The 27,906-nt window shown below is 41.1% G+C and overlaps 2 protein-coding genes across 4 annotated transcripts in view; both read right to left on the reverse strand.

Moving 5' to 3' along the window:
• Nucleotides 1-1,617: 1,617 nt before the first annotated feature.
• Nucleotides 1,618-12,564, reverse strand: LOC130931612 (tripartite motif-containing protein 16-like). The gene is made up of 6 exons (XM_057860527.1): nucleotides 11,951-12,564; nucleotides 9,509-9,604; nucleotides 6,936-7,169; nucleotides 6,622-6,790; nucleotides 6,471-6,536; nucleotides 1,618-3,184 (listed from the first exon to the last, which is right to left on the reverse strand). The coding sequence occupies exons 1-6, from the start codon at nucleotides 12,281-12,283 to the stop codon at nucleotides 2,637-2,639; spliced, it is 1,446 nt and encodes a 481-aa protein (XP_057716510.1). The 5' UTR covers nucleotides 12,284-12,564; the 3' UTR covers nucleotides 1,618-2,636.
• A 4,273-nt stretch (nucleotides 12,565-16,837) lies between these two features.
• The window catches only part of ush1ga (Usher syndrome 1Ga (autosomal recessive)), a 31,093-nt gene continuing 20,024 nt past the window's right edge, over nucleotides 16,838-27,906 (reverse strand). Inside the window, exons 3-4 of one of the 3 annotated variants that reach the window (XM_057817003.1) lie at nucleotides 24,098-24,882; nucleotides 16,838-17,432 (exon numbers count right to left, since the gene is read on the reverse strand). In XM_057817003.1, coding sequence (XP_057672986.1) covers nucleotides 17,429-17,432; nucleotides 24,098-24,882 — 789 coding nt within the window. In that variant the 3' untranslated portion in view covers nucleotides 16,838-17,428. Of the gene's footprint in view, nucleotides 17,433-24,093; nucleotides 24,883-27,906 lie in introns of those variants that run through there. The other 2 variants (XM_057817000.1, XM_057817001.1) reach the window with 2 other exon arrangements.

Consider the following 27,906-nt stretch of genomic DNA (forward strand, 5'->3'; position numbering starts at 1 on the left):
TATATATATATGGTGGAAAACACTCAGATGACTTGAAGTCAAAAGTAGAGCTTTTTGGGAAAAGGCATCAACATAGAGTTTACAGTGTAGAAAAAGTGAGGCCTTCAAAGAAAAGAACACGGTCCCCACAGTCAAACATGGCGGAGGTTTCCTGATGTATTGCGGTTGCTTTGCTGCCTCTGGCACTGGACTGCTTGACCGTGTGCATAGCATTATGAATTCTGAAGACTACCAATAAATATGCAGGATACTGTGTGAGAAAGCAAAGTCTTCCTCAGAGGTCATGTGTCTTCCAGCAGGACAATTACCCAAAAGCACTAGAAAATGCTTTGAGAGAAAGCACCGGAGACTTCTAAAGTGAGTCCAGACCTGAATCCTGTAGAACACCAGTAGAGAGACCTGAAAATGGCACCATTGACAACTCAGAGACTTGGAGCAGTTGGCCAAAGAAGAATGGTCTAAAATTTCAGCAGAACATTGTAAGAATCTCATTCATGGATACCGGATGCAGTTGTTGTATCTAAAGGTTGTGCTACCAAGTATTAGGCTGAGGGTGCCAATACTATTGTCCAGCCCATTTTTGGGCTTCTGTGTAAAATGATAATGATTTTTTTTTTTTTTCATTCTCTTTTGTGTTTTTTCATTGCATGCAAAATAAATGAAGATATTATTACCAAATCATTTGTAATTGCAATCATTTTCTGGGGAAAATTGATCATTATCTGACAGAATTGCAGGGGTGCCAATACTTTTGGCTAGCACTGTATGCTAGGTTCACTTACATTCTGTGCATCTCCTGGGGGCTAAGCCCCGCCTGTTCTTAAAACCTAGTGACGCCCCTGGAGGTAACTGAGTTACTAACTCAATTACTTTTTGGGAGAAGTAATTTGTAACTGTAACTAATTACTATTTTAAAGTAAGATTAACAGCACTGATCGTAACCGTAAAAGCTAGTTCTGAAGAAAAGTTGAACACGTTGCGGCACATATTTAGTCAATGACACGTCCCGTAATTTTCGGACTATAAACCGCTACTTTTTTCCCTCATTTTGAATCCTGCGGCTTATAGTCCACTGCGGTTTATTTGTTGATTTTTTTGTGTCAATAGGTAACATTATATTTGACAGCAGCGTCATAAGACTACTTACTTATTTACTTAGTCACTTATTTCTTTCTACCACTGTCATGGGCATTAACGAATGCTTAAGGCAGATGTTACTAAGTGTCAAATTAGGTCACTAACTCCATTTATGTCCAGCTCGGATCTTTTACATCCATTCAAAAGTCAGATGATGTGCCGGATGACACAAAATGACATCTGTCATAAGCATTCATTAATGCTCAAGGCAGTGTCATGTCAAAATTATGATGGTCTAATGACAGTCTTATGGAACCACTTTTAAATGTGTTCCCAAAATATCATAACTAGCAATTACAGTCCCTGACAAAAGTCTTGTTGCTTATCCATTTCGTCGAAACAATTGCTAATAACCTGACTTTTAATTATTCAATTGGATCCAGAAATGGCTCATATGAAAGCTAAGACCCTCACGAATGATGTTGAATGGACAAAAATATATTTGTTAATAAACATATATATAAATATATGAGACTCCAGTAGCTTTCACAGATGTTTATGGGCCATCAACCTGCCATGGAAAGTTCAGACATACAAAATAAGGAAACACTTCTAGATTAAACATTGTAAAACGTTAGCATTGCTACATTAAGCCTAATGGAAAAAAGAATGTACAGTCCCTGACAAAAGTCTTGTCGCCAATCCATTTTGTAGACACAATTGCTAATAACCTGTCTTTTAATTATTTAATTGGTTTCAGAAATGGCTCACATGAAAGCTAAGACCCTCCCAAATGATGTTGAATGTACAAAAATGTATTTGTTTCACTGAAAAAAGATTGATCATTTAATGAACACATAAAGGTCAAATTTTGACAAGACAAAAGTTTTGTCGCCTAGTAGTCCTCAAGTAGTGCGAAAATTGAACAAAAAATGTACTTCAAATTAAAAAATATGTTACATAACATAAGCCAATTAAGTAGTGGTGCTGTGAGATCCAAATTTAATATTCTGTATGATTTCCATACGGTTCAGCAAGGATTCATACAATTTATTGATGAAGTCATCAGGAACATCAAAGAAAGCAGTCTTGCATGCCTCCCAGAGTTCATCAACATTGTTGGGTTTCGTCTTCCATGCTTCCTCTTTCATCCTGTTCATGTCTGGTGACTGGGCTGGCCAGTCCTGGAGGATCTTGATCTTTGCCTTGAGGAACTTTGAGGTAGAGATTGAAGTATACGATGGAGCACCATTTTGCTGCAGAATTTGTCCCTTTTTATGGTTAGGAATGTAAGAGGCAGCTAAGATTTCTTGATATTTCAGACTATTTATGTTGCCTTCCACCCTGCAGATCTCTCGCACACCCCCATACTGGATGTATCCCCAGACCATGATTTTGCCACCACCAAACTTCACTGTTTTGTAGCAATAGGTGGATTTTTCAGATGAATCTTCCATCGAATTACACCACAGCCGCCACAAATATTGCAGGAGACCTACTGGAGCCCACATGGATCTGAGATTCACTCAGAAAACAGTGAAGTTTGGTGATTGAAGACATCACTTTGCGTTAACCAGACAAACCACATTCTCCTTCTTTGAGAGCCAAGCGATAACATACAATGGTTCAATAAAATCAGCGTTGTACTTGTGCAGCAGTCTCATGGGCTCGCTCGCCAGGTAAAAGGAAACGTGACCGGTGCGAAAGTCCATGTACACGCCGACGCCGCTCACGTCCCGTTCCTCCGACGTCACCTCCAGGGGCGTTTCGACGCCGGCGTGCCAGGCGGAGAACCCCCGCCCGGTCCTCCCGACGCACCACGAGAAGTCGTTGTGGGTGACACAGCCGGCGCTTTCCTGACATTTGCGCTCGATGCTTTTGTAGGCCACGCCTATGTGTGCCCCCTCGCCGCTCAGCTCCGCCCGGGCGTAATGGCGGCCCTCGTAAACGCTCTGCGACGTCATCGCCTGCCGCCAGTGCTCGAAGCGATCGGGATGTTCCGAGTAGCTGTGCTGCCAGGGGCTGGTGTTGGTCACTTTGGTGTTGTCTGACGTCAGACGCAGGAAGTTATGGACGCTGTCTGGGTCAAAAGTCCAATTCTTTGCATCTGAAGACAAAAAACAGCAGATGTATGATACTGTAGATATTAGGGGTGGGAACCTCTGGGTAGCCCGCGATGCAATTTGCGATACATGACTCACGATAATGAGGTCACGGTCAGGAAATCATTCTACAAAATAACTACCCAATTTTTTGGACTATAAGTCGCAATATTTTTCAGAGTTTGGCAGAGGATGCGTCTTATACTCTGGGGCAGTGGTGTTACCAGGATGCCCGGTGTGGGTGGGTGGGCATTAGTCTTACCTTGGGGGGGGGGGGGGGGGGGGGGGGGTTGGGGGGGTTGTTGTGATTTGGTCTAAGCAAATAAAAGTTGATTTGATTTTATTTGACCTAGAACCAGAGGTGAAAGTGGGCCAGAACGGTCAGGAACGCAGTTCCGGTATAAGATTCAGGTTCCGGTACACGGTTCTTTGATTCCCAAAATACTACGGCAACTGTCAAAACGTTAAAAAAAAAAAAAAAAAATGCTAAGCTGCCACACATGCATTACATCTCCAAGAAGAAAACAATCTACCAACATCAGATTGATTTAGATTAGGGCTGTCAAAATTATCGCGTTAACAGGCAGTAATTAATTTTTTAATTAATCACGTTAAAATTAGGGGTGTCAAACGATTAAAATTTTTTATCGAGTTAATTACAGCTTAAAAATTAATTAATCGTAATTAATCGCAATTAATCGCAATTAATCGCAATTCAAACCGTCGATAAAATATGCCATATTATTCTGTAAATTATTGTTGGAATGGAAAGATAAGACACAAGATGGATATATACATTCAACATACGGTACATAAGTACTGTTTTTCTTCATTATAGCAATAAATCAACAAGATAGCATTACCATTATTAACATTCTGTTAAAGCGATCCATGGATAGAAAGACTTGTAGTTCTTAAAAGTTAAATGTTAGTACAATTTATAGAAATTTTATATTAAAACACCTCTTCATGTTTTCATTTTAATAAAATTTGCAGTGATGCACGATAATACATTTTTCAACCGATATCAATAACCGATAATTTCCTGCCCCTTCCACCCGATAACCGATAATGTCAAGCCGATAATTCTATTCAAATATGTATGTAAAATGTTAAAGTATACAAAGATCAAATGTTACTGTGCAAAAATGTAATTTAGTGCTATTTTTTTCCCATATCAAATGTGAACAAGTAGTCAATTCCAACATCTAAACAATGGCAATGACATTGTGTAATGGTAAGCTTTTGGCAACAATTACTTAGAGAGTAAACACCCAAGTTGCACAAAAATGGCTTTAAAAGTAAGCCATTCCTAACATATATCACATTACTACACTGCAAAAACACCTCCTTAAAACTAGCAGAATTGGACAAAACTGTTGATTGCGCACATTTGGAGGCTAAATCAAGTATATAATTATCGGATTGCATTATCGGTTGAATTTTGTTTTATCTGGATTATCTGTGTGACGTCATAATTGCCATTATCGGCCGATAATTATCGGTGACCGATATTATCGTGCATCTCTAAAAATTTGTAAAATTTTCAACCAAAAAATAAACTAGTAGCCCGTTATTGTTGATGTCAATAATTACTTACACAATGCTCATGGGTGCTGAAGCCTATAAAATCAGTCGCACCCAAGCGCCAGCAGATGGCGGCAAAACGCCGAAAAACACAACAAGTACACCTTTCACTGTGCTGTCATTTTAATCTGTTTGAGCGAGGCATTTGTGCGTTAATTGCGTCAAATATTTTAACGTGATTAATTTAAAAATTTAATTACCGCCCGTTAACGCAATAATTTTATTTTATTTTATTTTAATTAGCGCACATACCCCGCTCAAACAGATTAAAATGACAGCACAGTGCAATGCCAACTTGTTACTTGTGTTTTTTGGAGTTTTGTCGCCCTCTGCTGGTGCTTCGGTGCAACTCATTTTTTGGGCTTCAGCACCCATGAGCATTGTGTAATTATTGACATCAACAATGGCGGGCTACTAGTTTATTTTTTGATTGAAAATTTTACAAATTTTATTGAAACGAATACATTAAGAGGGGTTTTAATGTAAAATTTCTATAACTTTTACTAACATTTATCTTTTAAGAACTACAAGTCTTTCTATCCATGGATCGATTAAACAGAATGTTAATAATGTTAATGCCATCTTGTTGATTTATTGTTATAATAAACAAATACAGTACTTATATACCGTATGTTGAATGTATACTGTATATCCATCTTGTGTCTTATCTTTCCATTCCAACAATAATTTACAGAAAAATATGGCATATTTTATAGATGGTTTGAATTGCGATTAATTACGATTAATTAATTTTTAAGCTGTAATTAACTCGATTAAAAATTTTAATCGTTTGATAGCCCTAGTTAAAATATTTGACGCAATTAACACACATGCCCCGCTCAAACAGATTAAAATGACAGCACAGTGCAATGCCAACTTGTTACTTGTGTTTTTTGGAGTTTTGTCGCCCTCTGCTGGCGCTTGGGTGCGACTCATTTTATGGGCTTAAGTACCCATGAGCATTGTGTAATTATCGACATCAACAATGGCGGGCTTCAAGTTTATTTTTTGATTGAAAATTTTACAAATTTTATTAAAACGAAAACATTAAGAGGGGTTTTAGTATAAAATTTCTATAAGTTGTACTAACATTTATCTTTTAAGAACTACAAGTCTTTCTATCCATGGATCGCTTTAACAGAATGTTAATAATGGTAATGTTGATTTATTGTTATAATAAACAAATACAGTACTTATGTACAGTATGTTGAATGTATATATCCGTCTTGTGCCTTATCTTTCCATTCCAACAATAATTTACAGAAAAATATGGCATTTTATAGATGGTTTGAATTGCGATGAATTACGATTAATGAATCTTTAAGCATTTGCAGGTCATTTCCTGTTGATTTTGAGTCACTGTCTATTCATTTGGGTGATTCCCAGGTCTGTCACACAAAATGAACAGGAAGTGAACCATTAAATACCTCAAAATCAACAGGAAGTAACTGAAAATCAACAGGTAAATGGCTTTAAATGGCCCAAAATGACCTCATTGCCTGGCATTGGCTGCCACTGACTGCCATAGACGTTAAATCCGTTTGAACTGGGAGGGTGGCAGCGAATGAAAGTGAACAAATTGTTCAAAAGAGGGTTGGAGCAATTAAAACGCCACTCCCAAGTTGACTGTCAAACGAAGAGAAGTTACAGGGAAGTAAATGTGCATCCGAAGTCACCTTTGTAATTTAAAAATGTTTTTGTTACATTTTAAAAAGTCTTCCAAGGTCTTCGGCTCAGGCAGCCAAACGTACCGCGTCTGGGATGGGCCGCCTATTTGATAAACAAATACAAAGCACATAAAATAAGGAGCTTGATAGAATTAAAAAAAGGGGGAAATAATTAACAAAAATCTCACTTTGAGAAATTGCGCTAAGCTTTTGTTGGTAGGAGGTAAGAATCTGGTCACGCAGCTCCTGCGTGACAACGGCTACCACCTGGACGTAAGAGTTCACGTGGTCCAAACGGGTCACGCTGACCCTGGGTGTGCAAAAATCAGCCACGCCTTCCTTCCACTGAGCGTATTCCTACAACAAAACAAAGGCTACTCTGACCGTAATACCATATTTATTCCAAAACTTTCCCTCAAGCCTTTATGTTCTGCAACACTCAAATCTGTGTACACTGTCAACCTGCGTAAAAAAGCCTAATCCGCGATGATGTAACTCTGACCAGCAGGAAGGCGACGTCACAGTCCGCCCGCGAGACTTTGCCGATCCCAACCGAGGCCTTGCTCAGCTCCGCCTTCCTTTGCTTCAGGTGGGCCTCCACGCCTTCGGCCTGGCGCAGAGCTCGCGTCCGCGCGGCCTCCAACCGTTCCCCCACTTGCCTCCGGGCCTCCGCCACCGCTTCTTGCAGCTTGGAGAAGTGCCGATCCACCTGAGCAGACACTTCTCGCACGGTAGACTAGAGACCAAAGAGCGGGAAGGCAATGAATGATCACGGTTCGATGTGATAGGCATCCAATCCATTTGGACTGGGAGGCGCTAGCAGCAAATGGATTGGGCGTCCATCGCTGTCAAAGTCAACCAATGTAATTAGCAGCTGACATTGTGTTCATTGTTTTGCTAAAAAATGGACGGGTCGGAAATGCCTGATCAATACAAAAACCCCACCAAAAACCTGAAAACCATGAAAAATCTCATTAAAAAAGGCTAACTAAAAGGCTAAAAGGCAAACAAAAAGCACCACACTGTGAAAACTGATTGCGAAAACCGTAAAAAAAAACTGCAAAAAACACATAAAGAATCCCCCCAAAAATCCCCACAATCAACCGATATATCGGGCCGATATGTCAAAATTTGACGTATATCGGTATCAGCCTTTTTTTTTTTTTTTTTTAATCTGACCGGCAGATATAAAAAGAGGACTGGGGATCGCGCCATTTTTCAGAGGATCTGAATCAGGTGAAATAGATCGGATTTTTAATTTTTAACTAGAAACTGCCATTTCTGGAGTCTGGGTCTTTGCTGTGAGGAGATACTTAGCCCTGCCCAGGTTGGCTTGGGGACATTTTAGGGACCAATAGAATTGACAAACATGATCGTCAATGGCATTAAACAAAGTAAATGCCAATGAAAATGAATGGGAAATTTGTCCAAATATCCATGGCCGTCAATGGCATGGCATTGACATCAATATGCGTCAATGGAATCCAAGTACATTGGCATCAATAAAATCGACAAACATGGCTGTCAATGGCATTAAACAGCGTAAATGCCATTGAAAATTAATGGGAAATTTGGACATCCATGGCCGATAATGGCATCGACATCCATATTCGTCAATTGAATGCAAGTATATTGGCGTCCATAGAATTGACATACATGGCTGTCAATGGCATCTGTCTAAATTGGCCTCAATGCAGTGTTGCAATGTTAATGCCATTGGAAGCGAATGGGAAATTTGAATGTCCATGACCGTCAATGGCATCGACTTACATATGTGTCAACGGAATCCAAGTACATTGGCATCAATAGATTCGACATACATGGCCGTCAATGGCATCAATGCACTGTAAATTCCATTGGAAAATCGACTGGAAGTGAATGGGAAATTTGAACCAACTTTGCATCCCATGAAAAATGAATGGGAAAGTTTTCGGCAAATTTCCGGGCAACTGTAAATTTTTTCAAAATTCTGTATCCAACTTTTATGCCCCTCGCGGTCCCGGAATTTTTGATGTCCAAATTATGTGATGTGGTCAAAAATTGTAGGACTAGATAGTTTTGGAAAATTTGTGTTTTTGGGGGGGGGGATCGGCGTTTACAGGCAAACAGAAAATTTTTCGGGGTCGTTCTTAAAATTCCCTGCGTCACGTGAAAATCCCGGTCGTTTCGATATTCGACCTGTTCCATTCAAACGGATCGGGCTGTGCGGCGTGCTGAAGAAATCCCATTCAAAAAAAAAAAACAACAACAAAAAAACAGAATAACACTATCTGGGTCTTTTTCAAAGACTCAGATAAAAAAAATAGATTTATGTCTTTCTGCATCATGCTCGTACAGCCTCTCACTCTCCCTACTGCTGCTTTGCTTGATCAACAGTGCACTTCGAGTTTTGCTCGTTAAAGTTAACGATGATTGACAGGCGTTCAAGCTTTGATCTTGCCAAAGAAGCTTAGCAGCGCTACCTTCAAAGACGCCAAATGTGTCAATCATCGTTTAGTAAACTTAACAAAAAAAGTGGCTTGAAAAAGTAAAGTTACTAAACACTGGTGTGCTGTGGCAACTCATTGTGTTGTTGAATAATCTTTGGGGAAAGGACAAACTAATAAGCTAAAAGGCATATAAAAATTGAACACAGCAACAACAACAACAACAAAAAATATGAAAACTAATGGGGGGAAAAACGCAAAAAACTGCCCCAAAAAAATGCAAGAAAACAAACTACCACCTACTGAAAAAAAAGGCAAACCATAAAAAAAACTCCCAAAAAATTATGAAAAAAAACATTAAAAACTGTCAACATAAAAGCCCCACCAAAACCAGAAAAAAACACACACACAAATTAAAATTTAGTTGATGTTCTACTTATTATAAGGCACTCATTGGCTGCCATTGCCATACGCTAGACGTCCAATCCATTTGAGGTGGTAACGTTGGCAGTGAATGCGAATGGAAGGTGCCAATGAATTATTCGCTTCCTCTCCCAGTCAATATGGTTTGGACACCTAGTGTCGTTAATGACAACCAATAAGTTCGCAACTTCCCAAAATGAATAGGTAAACTAGAAATAAAGGTTACCGTCATGGCGTCGTTGTTGCTCCGCAGCTTCTCCAGTGCTTTGTCTGCAGCCGAGATGCTCCGACTGATCTCGTCCTGCTTTTTCTGCAGTTCATTCTGGAACAAAACACAGCCCAAATACTGTGTGAATCATCTGATGCACGAACCCAAATCAGGATTGTTTTCTCCAGTGTTTTTGTAACAATGAATTCATCACCTACACTGCTGGCCAAATGTTTTGCCACCCCTGCTAGTCTGTCAGATAATGCTCAATTTCTCCCAGAAAATGATTGCAATTACAAATGCTTTGGTAGTAATCTCTTCATTTATTTTGCTTGCAATGAAAAAACAGAAAAGAGAATTAAATCATTATCATTTTACACAAAACTCCAAAAATGGGCCGGACAAAAGTATTGGCACCCTTTGAAAAATCATGCGATGTTTCTCTAGCGTGTGTAATTAACAGCACCTGTTACTGACCTGTATCACATACCAGGTAGTGGCAATAACTAAATTACACTTGCAGCCAATTAAAATGGATTAAAGTGGACTCAACCTCTGTCCTGTGTCCTTGTGTGTACCACATTGAGCATGCAGAAAAGAAAGACCAAAGAACTGTCTGAGGACTTGAGAACCAAAATTGTGGTGAAGCATAGGCAATCTCAAGGCTACAACTCCACCTTCAAAGATCTGAATGTTCCTGTGTCTACCGTGCGCAGTGTCATCAATAAGTTTAAAGCCCACGGCACTGTGGCCAACCTCCTTGGATGTGGACGGAAAAGAAAAATTGACGAGATATTTCAACAAAAGATTGTGTGGATGGTGGATGAAGAACCTCGAATAACATCCAAACAAGTTCAAGCTGTCCTGCAGTCCAAGGGTACAACAGTGTCACCCTGTACTATCCGTCAGCATCTGAATAAAAACGGATTCTATGGTAGGATAGCCAGGAAGACCCCACTTCTGACCCAGAGACATAAAAAGTTTGCCAAAACCTACCTGATAAAGCCAAAAACGTTTTGGAAGAATGTTCTCTGGTCAGATGAGACAAAAGTAGAGCTTTTTGGGAAAAGGCATCAACATAGAGTTTACAGGGAAAAAAACGAGGCCTTCAAATAAAAGAACATGGTCCCCACTGTCAAACATGGCGTAGGTTCCCTGATGTTTTGGGGTTGCTTTGCTGCCTCTGGCACTGGACTGCTTGACTGTGTGCATAGCATTATGAAGTCTAAAGACCACCAACAAATTTTGCAGCATGATGTAAGGCCCAGTGTGAAAAAGCTGGGTCTCCCTCAGAGTTCATGGGTCTTCCAGCAGGACAATGACCCAAAACACACTTCAAAAAGCACTAGAAAATGCTTTGGACCCTTCAAATCTCAGAGACCTGGAGCAGTTGGCCAAAGAAGAATGGTCTAAAATTTCAGCAGAGCATTGCAAGAAACTCATTGATGAATACCGGAAGCTGTTGTTCGCAGTTATTTTGTCTGAAGGTTGTGCTACAAAGTATTAGGCTGAGGGTGTTGATACTTTTGTCCGGCCCATTTTTGGAGTTTTGTGTAAAATGTAATGATTTCATGTTTTTTCTTCTATTCTCGCTTGTGGTTTTTTTTTTCATTGCAAGCTAAATAAATTAAGATATTACTACCAAAGCATTTTTAATTGCAATCATTTTCTGAGAGAAATTGATCAATAGCTGACAGAATGGCAGGGGTGCCAATACTTTTGGCCAGCAGTGTAAGATTGCTTAAAAGTTGGTGAGGACAATTTGAGCATCCTGAAAAGTTGGTAGTGTTCTGTCCCTACCATCCCTATGCAAAAATACACCCAGGCACGTGCAGAAGGCGGGGGGTGGGGGGGTGCATGAGCACCTGCCCCTTTGCCCCTACATAACCAAAGTGCCCCTTTTGACTGGGCTACTTTTTTGGTCCGAATGTGTGTAATAGCCAACTGTGCAGGCACGCTACTGAGTACTTTACTTGAACACTGAAAACACCTTAAAATTAAAAAAAAAAAAAAAAAAAAGCTAAGCCGCCATGTTTTTTCTGAGATGAACAATAAGTTGAGGAAGTTTTGATGTAGAGGTTAAAGGAAGAAAAGAGGCAAAAACTGAGTCTCAACCAGACAGTGTTGATGACAGTGTTGATTTCTATTCACTATTCCCTTCTTCCAATTAAAGTCTGTCACAGTCACAAGCAATTATACTGTAAAGCTGGTTAAAATAGCAGTTATGTTGTTGTAAGGTGTATTAAATACTTGTTCATTTGCCCCTTTTCATCTATGAGCATCTGCCCCTCCATCGGAATGAGCACGGCCCTGCCTACACCCTTGGCAGAACTGAATCTTTGACGAATGTAACTCTGCCCTGAATCAAGTTGATGTTCCCTTTTCGACATCCAGAAATGACAAAAATGCTAAATCTTCACTGACTGAGGTTGCAAAATGTAAATGTCTAAGCGCTCCCACCTGAATTCGAGCCCTGGCCTCCTCTAAAGATGCTGTGGCGTGACCTCGGTGCTCCCCCTCGCAGCAGTCGGAGCACAGGCAGCGGCCGTCCGTCAAGCAGAAGCGCCCTAGAGGGAGACGGTGCGCGTCGCACGTGCGCGCGTCCACGTGGTGCAGAGGCTCCACCAGACGGTGACTCTTGAACTTGGTGTTCTCCAAGTGAGGTCTCAGGTGCTCCTCACAGAAGGATACCAGGCAAGTCAGACAGGATTTGACGGCCCTTCCAGGCTCTCCCATGCAGCTGTCGCAGGGGACGTCGGGCTCTTCTCGTCCGTCGTTGCTGCTCGTCGCCATGTTTGTCGTCCTTCACCTGACTCGACTTTTTTTTTATCCTTCTAAACTTCCAAAACTCCTTCCTGAGTGTGAAAGGAAATACTTTCTAACCACGCCCAAGCTATTATTGTCTCATTTTACATGCCTGCCTTGTCTGAGTCTCGGCTTTTTTCCTCGCCGGTTCAGACGCGCACTCAATTCAAAGAGATAAGAAAAGGAAATGACAGGGTCTGCACATCCGCGCCTAGAGAATAAACTTCCTTTCTGTCATTTCTTTCCGAAAGGCGCTATGCGAGAAAGCTTTTCTTTCACGGCAGGTAGCTCCTTTTGATATTGGGTTAGGTCATATAAGCAGCAGATGTCTCCAAATGGGCTAAGTTACTTCCCGCTTAATGGAGAAAATCAACAAACATACGAAATAGATGACAAATGACCCCGTCATTTGTATCTTACAAGGGTTATACGCGGTTTGTCACTTATTTCCTGGAGACTGCCATCTCTGGCCTAAAGTGTAACTAGCTCATGCTTAGCGCTTGGGCGTGCTTCTACCATGAACATAAAGCAATGAGCGTTTGGCCCATCAAATCAGCACCAGAAACGTAAGAACAGTTATTAGCAAGTCCTACGTGGGTTAGAAAAGTGTTTTTGCCAAGCGGAGACGAGCTAGAGGCTTGGTGAAACAGCGATGCTGCTGCTGCGGGGATGTGCACAAGCGCATATTTGCCCAGAGTAGTCAACCCGAAAGAAGGTAAGAAAAGGGCAGTCTCATTTAAAGTGTACTCATCAAGGCGTTGGTGGACCATGCATGCATGGAGTACAAAAGTATTATAAACGAGAAATTGCAGTTTCTGGAGAACTTGCAGTGGCCGCTTTGCTTTGGCAGGTAAACTAGGGTGACCATATTTTGATTTCCAAAAAAGAGGACACTCAGCCCCGCCTCAAGATACTTGAATTTTACTCGAAGTTCACTCAAAGATGCCTATATCACTTTAATATATTTAAAGTGTGCCCCTCACTCTGGATGGAAAAATGCAGTTTGAAAAAAAATAATAATAATGACTAAAAAAATATATATATATACATATATATATATATATATATATATATATATATATATATTAGAGCTGTCAAAATTATTGCGTTAACGGGCGGTAATTAATTTTTTAAATTAATCACGTTAAAATATTTGACGCAATTAACGCACATGTCCCGCTCAGACAGTAGTCTGCCTTTTGGTAAGTTTTAAAGCAAGGCTTTTTGTGCTGTCTAACAGCGAACTCTTGTGGTCGCTTTGCGACATGGTTTATTGTTTTCTTGCCAGTTCAATATGGCTGCAGGACGTCTCGGGCTGACGCCTACGTTGTAATGTTGTGCTTATATGATCCTTGGACAAGATTTGTCCGTAAGTATAGTTGTTGTTAAGAATTTACATATTATGTTAGTAAGCGAAATGTTATATTTTTTGTATGAGACGCTTTTTGTTTATGTTTAGTGAATCTGTATAGCGTGCTAAGCTAACGTTGTTGCTAATGCAGTGCTTGTGTACTTTTTTTTTTGTAGTTTTACGACGGTCTAAAGAGGACAATGGTTTGAGGCCATTTTATTAATAAATCAGATGAAAAAGGAAGAAGTCTGATTATTAAGGCGTCGTTCACTAGCTGTCTAGCTTTGGAAAAAGTAGACGCATCGGAGTGAGGACAGCATAGACAGATTTAAATGACAGTAGAGTGAAATGCCCACTACAGTCCTTATGTACCGTATGTTGAATGTATATATCCATCTTGTGTCTTATCTTTCCATTCCAACAATTTATTTTACAAAATATATATATAATTTACAGAAAAATATGGCATATTTTATAGATGGTTTGAATTGCGATTAATTGCGATTAATTACGATTAATTAATTTTTAAGCTGTAATTAACTCGATTAAAAATTTTAATCGTTTGACAGCCCTAATATATACATATATATACATATATATACATATATATATATATGTATATATATATATATAATGCAGACCCATATAAATGTAGTCCAGTCAATCCACATACACACAGTAAGCTATGTGCCAACTAAACATTTTTGTAAATTACTATCATGACAATTGTCCTTGACAAATTGTTATTCCCATTCAATTGATATTCTCATTCAATGTTCTAGATTGCACACAAACAAAAACCGAAATAAACTGACAAACTATTCAACCAGCATGTTTCCAAACGTAGCAGTTCAAAACTACGTTTCCCATAATGCCGAGCGCGGTTTAGCTTACTGATAGCTAGCTGAGGCAAAAATCAAACTTTGCTATAAAAGTTTACAATCATTGGCAGCGCAACGATGCGACACCAAACGTGATTTTACAGTCAAAGCTCCGACAGAAGTCAACAGTTGCCATTGTATACGTATTTATCGTTAAAAAACTTCAGGCGTTGTGGCCAAATCGTCAACCCAGTAGTTGGCGGTAATGCCTCATGATAGGGGTAAACTGCCAACAAAAACAAGAAGAAGTACTTAATCCCTCCCTACTACTAGGAGCCATGTCATCGCAGTCAGGCTGCTGGGTGGCAGCGACCCAGCGGCCAGAGGGATTCTCTTCAAAGTGGTCCCGTGAAAAATCATAAAAACCGGACATTTTAATGAATTTATAAAACCCGCACGGACGACGAGGATACTACGTGAAAGTAGGGCCTAACCCTAACCGGGCAAAACAGGACGTTTGGTCACCCTAAGATAAACCCATTGGGGTGACCTTCTTTTGGTATCAGAGTTACTTCCTGTTGATACATTGACGTACAGTCCCTGACAAAGGTCTTGTCGCTTATCCATTTTGTAGAAACCATTGCTAATAACCTGACTTTTAACTATTCAATTGGTTTCAGAAATGGCTCATATGAAAGCTAAGACCCTCCCAAATGATGCTGAATGTGCAAAAATAATATTTGTTTCACTGAAAAAAGATTGATCATTTAATGAAGGCATGAAGGTCCAATTTTGGCAAGACAAAAGTTTTGTCGCCTACAGAAAGTAGTGTGAAAATTGAACAAAAAATGTAATTCAAATACAAAAATATGTCACATAACATAAGCGAATTAAGTATTGGTGCTGTGAGATCCAAATTTAATATTTTGTATGACTTCTATGGTCTTGAAGGACTGCATCCATGCAAGGATTCATACAATTTATTGATGAAGTCATCAGGATCATCAAAGAAAGCAGTCTTGCATGCCTCCCAGAGTTCGTCAACATTCTTGGGTTTCGTCTTCCATGCTTCCTCTTTCATCCTACCCCAGACATGCTCAATGATGTTCATGTCTGGTGACTGGGCTGGCCAGTCCTGGAGGATGTTGATCTTCTTTGCCTTGAGGAACTTTGAGGTAGAGATTGAAGTATGCGATGGAGCACCATTCTGCTGCAGAATTTGTCCCTTTTTATGGTTAGGAATGTAAGAGGAAGCTAAGATTTGTTGATATTTCACCCTGCAGATCTCTCAGGGTGCAGACAATTAAAAAAATGTGTAGCATTTGCCAAGGCCCACAGCCTGTCTAAAGGATGGACGCTGGAAAGATGGCAAAAGGTGGATTTTTCAGATGAACCTTCCATTGAATTACACCACAGTTGTTACAAATATCGCAGGAGACCTACTGGAGCCCGCATGGATCTGAGATTCACTCAGAAAACAGTGTAATTTGGTGGTGGCAAAATCATGGTCTGGGGTTTCATCCAGAATGGGGGTGTGCAAGAGATCTGAAGGGTGGAAGGCAACATAAATAGTCTGAAATATCAACAAACCTTAGCTGCCTCTAACATTTCGAACCATAAAAAGGGACAAATTCTGCAGCAGGATGGTACTCCATCTCAGACTTCAATCTCTACCTCAAAGTTCTTCAAGGCAAAAAAGATCAAGATCCTCCAGGACTGGCCAGCCCAGTCACCGGACATGTACAGGATGAAAGAGGAAGCATGGAAGACGAAACCCAAGAATGTTGATGAACTCTGGGAGGCATTCAAGACTGCTTTCTTTGATGTTCCTGATCACTTCATCAATAAATTGTATGAATCCTTGCCGAAGCCCATGGAAGTCATACAAAATTTGGATCTCACAGCACCACTACTTAATTCGCTTATGTTATGTAACACATTTTTGAATTTGAAGTACATTTTTTTGTTCAATTTTCACACTACTTTCTGCAGGCGACAAAACCTTTGTCTTGCCAAAATTGGACCTTTATGTCTTTATTAAATGATAAATCTTTTTTCAGGGAAACAAATCTATTTTTGTACATTCAACATCATTTGGGAGGATCTAAGCTTTCATATCAGCCATTTCTGAAACCAATTGAATCATTAAAAGTCTGGTATTGGCAATTGTTTCAACAAAATGAATAAGCAACAAGATTTTTGTGAGGGACCGTAAGAAAATCGACGTACACGGGTGTCATGTTGTGAGTTTTTGGTCAAAAATAGTGAGTACGCCTCCAGGAAATAAATGGAACTTTTTTGGGTTATATAAATGAATATTTTGGAAGAACTGTAAATTTTTGGCAAAAACTGAAAAAGAAGCCCGCATGGAATATATATTTAACATCCCTGCACATAGAAATAATGATGTCCTCCGTGTGCAAAGAAAGCACATGTAAACATGAGGTTTAGAGCATTTATTACATAATCTAATCCAAATACCAACACCTCAGCGCCGTACTTTAGTGCGGAGAAGTACTCCGACATGATAAAAATGTCATATATATTGTTCTGCCTGATATTATCTACATAAATATTGACTCAACATGCACTACAGAGCGTGTGCAAGTACAACAAATGGTGATAAGCCGGACCGTGTTCACACACATCGAAGTCAATCACAACTGCAAATGTGCACTTGTCCCGCCCCGCCCCGCCTCGCCTCGGCAAAGAGCGGGCTTGCTATGTGTAAACACGAGCCGAGGGAAAGTCGTCTTACATTAATAACAAAGCGTGCTTAGAAAAAAAACACGTTAAGTGTGTTTAGTGGAAAACAAGAAAATGCACAGTCAACCCCACGGGGGTCAACATGGACCGCGACACAACATGTTTGTTCAACCATGCAACTTTCAATCTTTCCATGGATCCTCTCCACTTTAGAGGTAGATGGTTAAGATGTCTCTGTCTGCACTGCTGCTTGAATCATCTGCAAAATGTAATTGGAAAAAAAACCACATGGATTAGCAGCGATATGGATTAGTAGCAATGGGTCGTCATCAAAACTTTATGAAGGCTCAGAGTTTTATAAGTCCCATGTGCTTTATTTCACATAGAGCACTGCTGTCAACATTACTTGAAAGAGCTATTTTTTTCCCATAATAGTCTGATTGAACGTCTAATGCCGTCAATGGCACTTATAGATGACCATTCACAGCCAGTCTGTCCAGTTGATATGTTTTAGACATCTATTGCCATCAATGGCATGCAATTAACCACCTGAGTCCTGTGATCACGCCGGTGTGATCAATCACGTGTGGCTTTTAAAGCACCCTAACAAATAAACTATTTCACACTGTTGGCATCAACATTACTCCAAAGTGCTTTTTTTTTTTTTTTTTTTTTTTTTACATAATCATCTGACATTCGTTCATTCACCCCTTCCAGTCGAAAAGGATTGAACGTCTAATGCCATCAATGGCACTTAAAGATGAGCATTCACAGCCAGTCTTTCCGGTTTATATGTGTTAGAAGTAAGGCTGCAGCTATTGATTATTTTAGTAGTCGATTAATCGATGAACTAGTTAGTTCGAATAATCGAGTAATCGGATAAGAAAAATGAAAAATTAAAATACCTGAGCTGAGCTCAAAAAAATTAATAAACAAGGATCTATCTATAACTTACATAGCAAAAGTCCGCTAGCTTAAATGCTATAAATTGCTAATGTTTTTTTTGTTTTGTTTTTTTACAGTGCTCTTAACAAATGGTTCAGACACATATTCCTAATATTCCTACAAAAAACGGCTAAATATACCTATAAACTAAATGACGAATGCATTAAAAAAACATTAGCTCAAACAAAAACTTATGTTGGTCTCAACATGGAGCAGCTGGATTCAGCCATGTTAAACGAGGCAGACTGGAGGGCATTGTATCCACCTAAATCAATAAAACTAAATACAAACACTTTCAAAATTAACCATTACAACGCCACTTTAATTAAATGAATACTCGAAGCAGCAAAATTTAATTCGAATATTTTTCTCTAATCGAATACTCGAGTTAATCGATTAATTGTTGCACCACTAGTTAGAAGTCTATCGCCATCAATGGCATGCAATTAACCACCTGAGTCCTGTGATCACGCCGGTGTGATCAATCACGTGGGGTCTTTAAGGCACCCTAACAGATAAACTATTTCACAGAGTGCTGGCGTCAACATTACTCGAAAGTGCGTTTTTTTTTTCTACATAATTATCTGAAATTCATTCATTCACCCGTCCCTGTCGAAATGGATTGAACGTCTAATGTCGTCAATGGCACATATAAATGACCATTCACAGCCAGTCTTTCCGGTTTATGTATTTTAGACATCTATCGCCATTAATTGCCCCTCCCGGTCAAAATGGATTGAACGTCTAATGCTGTCAATCGCACTTATAGATGAGTATTCACAGCTAGTGTAGAAATATATTTCCATTTATTCACAATAATCATATGTAAAAGATGCCACTTTGCTTTTCTTCCTATATTCACACAGGCCCTTTGTCCTCGTACCAATGTATGTAATCTGATCAAGTCTGGGGGTTGCACATTCCAAGCAATTCTAGAGAGGGTGGGTAAAAAGTGTAGGCGGTGGGAGGCGCAACACACACTCTCTGTGTCCCGGTACCGGCATGTCATGTCTTTTCTGTTTGTCTGTCTTTAAGTGTAAATTCGTTGTTCTTTTTATTCCCGAGTTCTGTGTCATCATCTCCTGTTCGTTATAAGAATAAAACAACCTGTAACAAGGAATAATCAACTCTTTTCCTTCACTAGTCTTTCCGATTTATATGTTTGAGATATCTATCACCTTCAATGGCATGTAATTAACCACCGGAGTCCTGTGATCACGCACGTGTGATCAATCACATGGGGTCTTTAATGCACCCTATTAGATAAACTATTTGACAGAGTGCTAGCATCAACATTACTCGAAAGTGCATTTTTATTTTTTTATTTTTTTTCACATAATTATCTGACATTCGTTCATTCACCCCTCCCAGTCAAAATGGATTGAATGTCTAATGCTGTCAACGGCACTTATAGATGATCATTCACAGCCAGGCTTTCCGGTTAATTCTTTTTAGACATATATTTCAATTAATGGCATGCAATTAACCACCTGAGTCCTGTGATCACGCTGGTGTGATCAATAACGTGGGGTCTTTAAAGCACCCTAACAGAGTGTTGGCATCAACTGTATTCAAAAGTGCTTTTTTTTTAAATAATTGTCTGACATTCGTGCATTCACCCCTCCCAGTCGAAATAGAATGAACGTCTAATGCCGTCAATGGCACTTATCGATGAGTATTCACAGCCAGTCTTTCCGGTTTATAAATTTTTGGACATCTACTGCCATCAACGGCAAGCAGTGAACCCACTGAGTCCTGTGATCACGCCGGTGTGATCAATCACGTGGGGTCTTTAAAGTGCCCTTACAGATAAACTATTTCACACAGAGTGCTGGCATCAACATTACTCAAAAATGTATTGACTGTCTAATACCGTCAATGGCAGATAAAGATGAGCATTCACAGCCAGTCTTTCCGGTTTATACACTCATCAGCCACTTTATTAGGTACACCTGTCCAACTGCTCGTTAACACTTAATTTCTAATCAGACAATCACGTGGCGGCAACTCAGTGCATTTAAGCATGTAGACAAGGTTTAAGACAATCTCCTGCAGTTCAAACCCGAGCATCATTATGGGGAAGAAAGGTGATTTGAGTGACTTTGAACGTGCCATGGTTGTTGGTGCCAGAAGGGCTGGTGTGAGTATTTCAGAAACTGCTGATCTACTGGGATTTTCACGCACAACCATCTCTAGGGTTTACAGAGAATGGTCCGAAAAAGAAAAAATATCCAGTGAGCGGAAATGCTTTGTTGATGCCAGAGGTCAGATGGCCAGACTGGTTCGAGCTGGTAGAAAGGCAACAGTGACTCAAATAACCACCCGTTACAACCAAGGTAGGCAGAAGAGCATCTCTGAACGCACAGTACGTCGAACTTTGAGGCAGATGGGCTACAGCAGCAGAAGACCACGCTGGGTGCCACTCCTTTCAGCAAAGAACAGGGAACTGAGACTACAATTTGCACAAGCTCATCGAAATTGGACAATAGAAGATTGGAAAAACGTCGCCTGGTCTGATGAGTCTCGATTTCTGCTGCGACATTCGGATGGTAGGGTCAGAATTTGGTGTCAACAACATGAAAGCATGGATTCATCCTGCCTTGTATCAACGGTTCAGGCTGGTGGTGGTGGTGTAATGGTGTGGGGAATATTTTCTTGGCACTCTTTGGGCCCCTTGGTACCAATTGAGCACCGTTGGAACGCCACAGCCTACCTGAGTATTGTTGCTGACCATGTCCATCCCTTTATGACCACAATGTACCCAACTTCTGATGGCTACTTTCAGCAGGATAATGCGCCATGTCATGAAGCTGGAATCATCTCAGAATGGTTTCTTGAACATGACAATGAGTTCACTGTACTCAAATGGCCTCCACAGTCACCAGATCTCAATCCAATAGAGCATCTTTGGGATGTGGTGGAACGGGAGATTAGCATCATGGATGTGCAGCCGACAAATCTGCACCGTGTGATGCCATCATGTCAATATGGACCGAACTTCAAGCACCTTGTTGAATCTATGCCACGAAGAATTGAGGCAGTTCTGAAGGCAAAAGGGGGTCCAACCCGTTACTAGCATGGTGTACCTAATAAAGTGGCCGGTGAGTGTATATTTTAGATATCTATTGCTATCAATGGCATGCAATTAACCACCTGAGTCCTGTGATCACGCCGGTGTGATCAATCACGTGGGGTCGTTAAAGCACCCTAAGAGTGCTGGCATCAAAATTACTCAAAAGTAAGTATTTAAAACTCTATCCCAGTTCTTATTTGGCACTGTTGGACCACAGAAAAGCAGAGATGTGATCATTTTAATTTGATGGTAGAAAAGCTTTATCTGCGCATATAGCCGCACTTCTGTATAGTTTTCCGGTGGGAATTTGAGCAAATATATCACTTTAGCTTTACAGTATAAGTCTGAAAGGGGGCTCTCTTTCTCTCTAGCATTTCCTGGCTTGCTTCGTCCCAGTGGGGCATGCTAAGAACACCTCAACAGGGAGACCTTGTACAACAGATGCCAACTCATCTCTCTTGACTTTTAGGCCCTCCAGGCTTGTCAGGCTATCCCATTACACTTTTTGTTTTCATTTTTACTCAACGTATTTGGGGACCCGGCTGAATTTGTGACAACTTTGAAATACAATGAGATTCAGCGTGAAACTAGATGTGCTGGTTCCTTGGTGTACAGGCTGTGCAGTTTTGGACTGATGTAATATTAGCACACGAACGGAGCAGGGTAGCAGGTCAGAGCTGGACATTTGAGCCTCTCGACCTCAATCTAAGCAGATGCAGAGGTGCAGCGAGACAAAGACTCCAGACGTCGTGACTAACTTTATTTCTTTTTTTGTTGTTGTTGTTAAAGGCAGTTTGACCGACGTTAGCGCTAGCGTCAGAGTTAGACTACCTGAAGCCTAACGAGGCATATGAGACGTGTTACTCATTTAACAATCTCGTCCCAGTTGTACCCTTTAAATAAAGAAAAATGTAAGTTTCCAGTCATTTATCAGTAGCCCTTGTAGGGCCGCTTTTTTACTTCTCGCTGACCTGTATATAAGGCACTCATGTGGGATGCAGAGGTGTGCCTAGAGGACAGTAAAACCAATCCGACTAATCAAGTTTGTCGACGTAGTTGATGACGTAAATTTGTTGACAAGCACAACATCCTGTTGACAGTTAAAGTTTAAAAAATGGAGATGGGGCTAGTATTTACAGTGGGGAGAACAAGTATTTGATACACTGCCGATTTAGAGGTCTGTAATTTGTATCATAAGTTCTCTTCAACTGTGAGGGACGGAATCTAATACAAAAAAAAAACAGAAAATCACGGTGTATGATTTTTAAATAATACATTTTCATTTAATTGCATCAAATAAGTATTTGATACATCACAAAAATCGAACTTAATATTTGGTACAGAAACCTTTGTTTGCTATTACAGATACCAAACATTTCCTGTAGTCCTTGGCAAGGTTTGCACACACTGCAGCAGGGATTTTGGCCCACTCCTCCATGCAGATCTTCAGGTTTCGGGGCTGCTGCCGGGCAACATGGACTTTCAGCTCCCTCCATAGATTTTCTAACGGGTTCAGATCTGGTGACTGGCTAGGCCACTCCAGGTTCTTAAGATGCTTCTTACGGAGCCACTCTTTAGTTGCCTTGGCTGTGTGCTTTGGGTCGTTGTCATGCTGGAAGACCCAGCCACGACCCATCTTCAGGGCTCTCACTGAAGGAAAGAGGTTGTCAGCCAAGATCTGGCGATAAATAGCCCCATCCATCCTCCCCTCAATACGGTGCAGTCGTCCTGTACCCTTGGCAGAGAAGCAGCCCCCAAAAAATGATGTTTCCTCCTCCATGTTTCACGGTTGGGATGGTGTTCTTGGGGTTGTACTCATCCTTCTTTTTCCTCCAAACACGATGAGCCGAGTTTGGACCAAAAAGTTCAATTTTGGTCTCATCTGACCACATGACCTTCTCCCATTGCTCCTCTGGATCATCCAGATGGTCAGTGGCAAACTTCAGACGTGTCTGGACACGCACTGGCTTCAGTAGCGGGATCTTGCGTGCGCTGTAGGATTTTAATCCATGATGGCGTAACGTGTTTCCGATGGTTTTCTTCGAGACTGTGGTTCCAGCTCTCTTCAGGTCATTGACCAGGTCCTGCTGTGTAGTTCTGGGCTGATCCCTCACCTTCCTCATGATCAGTGATGCCCCACGAGGTGAGATCTTGCATGGAGCCCCAGAACGAGGCAGATTGACCGTCAACTTGAACTTCTTCCATTTTCTAATAATCGCTCCAACAGTTGTTACCTTCTCACCAAGCTGCTTGCTTATTTTCCTGTAGCCCATCCCAGCCTTGTGCAGGTTTATTATTTTATCCCTGATGTCCTTACACAGCTCTTTGGTCTTGGCCATTGTGGAGAGGTTGGAGTTTGTTTGTTTGTTTGAGCATATGAACAGGTGTGTTTTATACAGGTAACAAGTTCAAACAGGTGCAGTTACTTCTGGTAATGAATGGCGAACAGGAGGGGTTCTTAAAAAAGGGCTAAGAGCCGAAATATTTACTAGTTGGTAATGTATCAAATAACTTATTTCATACAGTTAAATACAAATTTATTATTTAAAAATTATACAATGTGATTTTCTGGATATTTGTATTAGATTCCGTCTCTCACAGTTGAAGAGAACTTATGATACAAATTACAGACCTCTACATGGCTTGCATGTGGGAAAACCAGCAAAATCGGCAGTGTATCAAATACTTCTTCTCCCCACTGTATATCACGCATTTATTTACATGGTTACCATGTCCAAAGCGCTTTACATTAGCAAACATTTATCCATTCACACTGCCAACCCATTGGGGGCAAATTAGGGTTCAGACTAGGACTCTGGTGCAAAAATGTGCGATTTGAACGGTCCTAGTGTCAATGAACGTAACCTGACTTGATTAGAGAAAATGGATGACTGAAAACGACTCACAGTTCAGTGTCCTCGATACACTCCGGGTCCTCTATGGTCTCGAGGCGTCTCTGGCAGGCGTCCAAGATTTTTTTCCTTGGTCCTAAAGGGATGTGGATGCTCTTGAGGTCCTGGTCGGAGCAAAGCAGCAGTGCCTGGAGGTCAATCTTCTCCCTCCTAAAGATGGAAAAGAACTCGCTCATGCTCTGCGTGGCCAAAAAGACCTCCAGAGGGGCGGTGTGGGCCTCGTCGTCATCGTCCAGTCCCAATTCCACCTCCTCCCAGGGGAGCTCCTCCAGATTCCTCTCCTGCAAGCTGCGAGCGCTTCCGATGCTGTCGTCGTCCAGGCTGCGGCGAGGGTGCGCTCTGCTGCGAAGGCGCGCGCCGTCACCCGGGCCGTCGGCTCCGTCCGGGTCGCCCAGGTCGAACATCCCTCCGCTGACATAGTTTCTCCTGAAGACCATGGTGCCCAGCCCGGGCCGGTTGAACAGGGAATCGTGTCCCGAGTCGGTGCTGACCTCCGACGGGACGGCGTGAAGGTCCGGCTCGCTGATGGCACGTGAAATGGCGTCGTCGTCGTGCTCTCTGGGGAACATGTCGCGGACGTTGCGGCGCCCATAATCCTTGGGGCCCACGTACGTTCCGGGTTTCATGAACATGACGTCGTTGCCCAGTTGGAGTCCGGAGAGGGAGCGCACGCTCTTTCTCCCGTCCTCGTAGATCTTGAAAGTCCCGTCTCCTTGTTTCTTTTTCTCCAGCTTCTTCTGGATCTTGGTTTTCCCTCGGTTCGTGGCGTGAAGCGTAGCCTGGCGGCAACACAAAAAGGATGTACAGTAGCTTAATGACGGCTAAAGCATCCACATCCACGACCGCATACAGTCCCTGACAAAAGTCTTGTCACATATCCATTTTGTAGAAACACTTGCTAATAATTGACTTTTAATGATTCAATTGGTTTTAGAAATGGCTCATATGAATGCTAAGACCCTCCCAAATGATGTTGAATGTACAAAAATATATTTGTTTCACTGAAAAAAAGATTGATCATTTAATGAAGACATAAAGGTCCAATTTTGGCAAGACAAAAGTTTTGTCGCCTACAGAAAGTGCGTGAAAATTGAACAAAAAATGTACTTCAAAGACAAAAATATGTTACATAACATAAGCTAATTAAGTAATGGTGCTGTGAGATCCAAATTGAATATTTTGTATAACTTCCATGGGCTTGAAGGGCTGCATCCATGCGGTTCGGCAAGGATTCATCCAATTTATTGATGAAGTCATCAGGAACATCAAAGAAAGCAGTCTTGCATGCCTTCCAGCGTTTATCAACATTCTTGGGTTTCGTCTTCCATGCTTCTTCTTTCATCCTACCCCTAGACATGCTCAATGGTGTCCATGTCTGGTGACTGGGCTGGCCAGTCCTTGAGGATCTTGATCTTCTTTGCCTTGAGGAACTTTGAAGTATGCAATGGGTTTCGTTTTCCATGCTTCCTCTTTCACCCTTTTCATGTCTGGTGACTGGGCTGGCCAGTCCTGGAGGATCTTGATCTTCTTTGCCTTGAGGAACTTTGAGGTAGAGAGAGAATTTGTCCCTTTTTATGGTTAGGAATGTAAGAGGCAGCTAAGATTTGTTGATATTTCAGAATATTTATGTTGCTTTCCACCCTGCAGATCTCTCGCACACCCCATACTGGATGTAACCCCAGACCATGATTTTGCCACCACCAAACTTCACTGTTTTCTGAGTAAATCTCAGATCCATGCGGGCTCCAGTAGGTCTCCTGCAATATTTGCGGCGACTGTGGTGTAATTCAATGGAAGATTTGTCTGAAAAATCCACCTTTAGCCACAAAACTCTTAGATTTTGTGTTTTCTCCTAGTGTGACTTGTCCCTGTGATTGCCCATTGCTTTCACCTGTGTGTGTTCTCCCAGTGTATCCTGCAATCTGCATCCACCTGTGTTACCCAGCTGTTCCTCGTCTCGTTACCCCTTGTCTGCGTGTGTGTATATAATGACCCAGTTTCTTGTCACTCCTTGTTGCGTCATCGTCAATGTCTGTCTGTGTCAAAGTCAAGACCTCTCCAAGCCTTCGTGTACCAGTCCCTCCGTTTAAGTAAGTTTTGGTTAGAACCTTGCCTTTTGATCCCCAGTCCTTTTGTTTGTACTTTGTGCTTTTGTTAGTTATAATTAAAACCATTTTTTGAGTTCTCTGCCACCTGCCTTGCGTTATTGTTTCCCTGCAATTGGGTCCACACAACCTGCCTGCCCCCGCATTCCTGACACAAAACAGTGAAGGTTGGTGGTGGCAAAATCATGGTCTAGAGTTACATCCAGTATGGGGGTGTGTGAGAGATCTGCAGGGTGGAAGGCAACATAAATAGTCTGAAATATCAACAAATCTTAGCTGCCTCTTACATTCCTAACCATAAAAAGGGACAAATTCTCTCTCTACCTCAAAGTTCCTCAAGGCAAAGAAGATCAAGATCCTCCAGGACTGGCCAGCCCAGTCACCAGACATGAAAAGGGTGAAAGAGGAAGCATGGAAAACGAAACCCAAAAATGTTGATGACCTCTGGGAGGCATGCAAAACTGCTTTCTTTGATGTTCCTGATCACTTCATCAATAAATTGTATGAATCCTTGCCGAAGCCCATGGAAGCAGAGGCGTCGCGTCCATTAGGCAGACCAGGCAATTGCCTCGGGCCCCCAGAGGGCCAACAGATTTAGCACACGCAGCTTTACTGCGACCATGCCAGTGAAAGCCTTGTGTCTGAGTTCCCTGAAGGGGCCCCTTCACTCGCTCTACACTCCCCCCCCTCCCTCCCAGTGAGCGGCGATTTGGCTTTTTTTATCCTTCTGGAAGCAACAGAAGAAAGAAAAAAGCGGAAGAGGGGAAAAGGAAGCAAGACAGCGGTGAGTGTACTACGTTACTGTAGTTTTATGTCCTAATGTAGTAGAAGCTGGGCACTTTGAGTGTCCTAAAAAGCGCTCTATGAGACCGAGGCGTTATTATACTTTTATTAAATATGCTATTGCTCCAAGTCCAACTGTTCCCCTTACTTGCACACGCTCAAAGGGCCCCATGTTGCTTGTTGGTGCCTGGGGCCCCCGGGGACCCTTGTACGCCTCTGCATGGAAGTCATACAAAATATGTAATTTGGATCTCACAGCACCACTACTTAATTTACTTATGTTATGTAACATGTTTTTGTATTTAATTAATCACATTAAAATATTTGACGCAATTAACGCACATGCCCTGGTCAAACATTAAAATGAAAGCACAGTGAAATGTGTACTGTTTTTCGGAGTTTTGTCGCCCTCTGCTGGTGCTTGGGTGCAACTGATTTTATAGCCTTCAGCACCCATGAGCATTGTGTAAGTAATTATTGGCATCAACAATGGCGGGCTGCTAGTTTATTTTTTGATTGAAAATTTCACAAATTTTATTAAAATGAAAACAGTAAGAGGGGTTTTAATATAAAATGTCTATAACTTGTACTAACATTTATCTTTTAAGAACTACAAGTCTTTCTATCCATGGATCGCTTTAACAGAATGTTAATAATGGTAATGCCATCTTGTTGATTTATTGTTATAATAAACAAATCCAATACTTATGTACGGTATGTTGAATGTATACATCCATCTTGTGTCTTATCTTTCCATTCCAACAATAATTTACAGAAAAATATGGCATATTTTATAGATGGTTTGTATTGGCGATTAATTACGATTAATTCATTTTTAAGCTGTAATTAACTCGATTAAAATTTTTAATCGTTTGACAGCCCTAATTTGAAGTACATTTTCTATTCAGTTTTCAC

This window comes from Corythoichthys intestinalis, chromosome 16 (assembly GCF_030265065.1).
Source record: "Corythoichthys intestinalis isolate RoL2023-P3 chromosome 16, ASM3026506v1, whole genome shotgun sequence".
Classification (NCBI taxonomy): Eukaryota; Metazoa; Chordata; class Actinopteri; order Syngnathiformes; family Syngnathidae; genus Corythoichthys; species Corythoichthys intestinalis.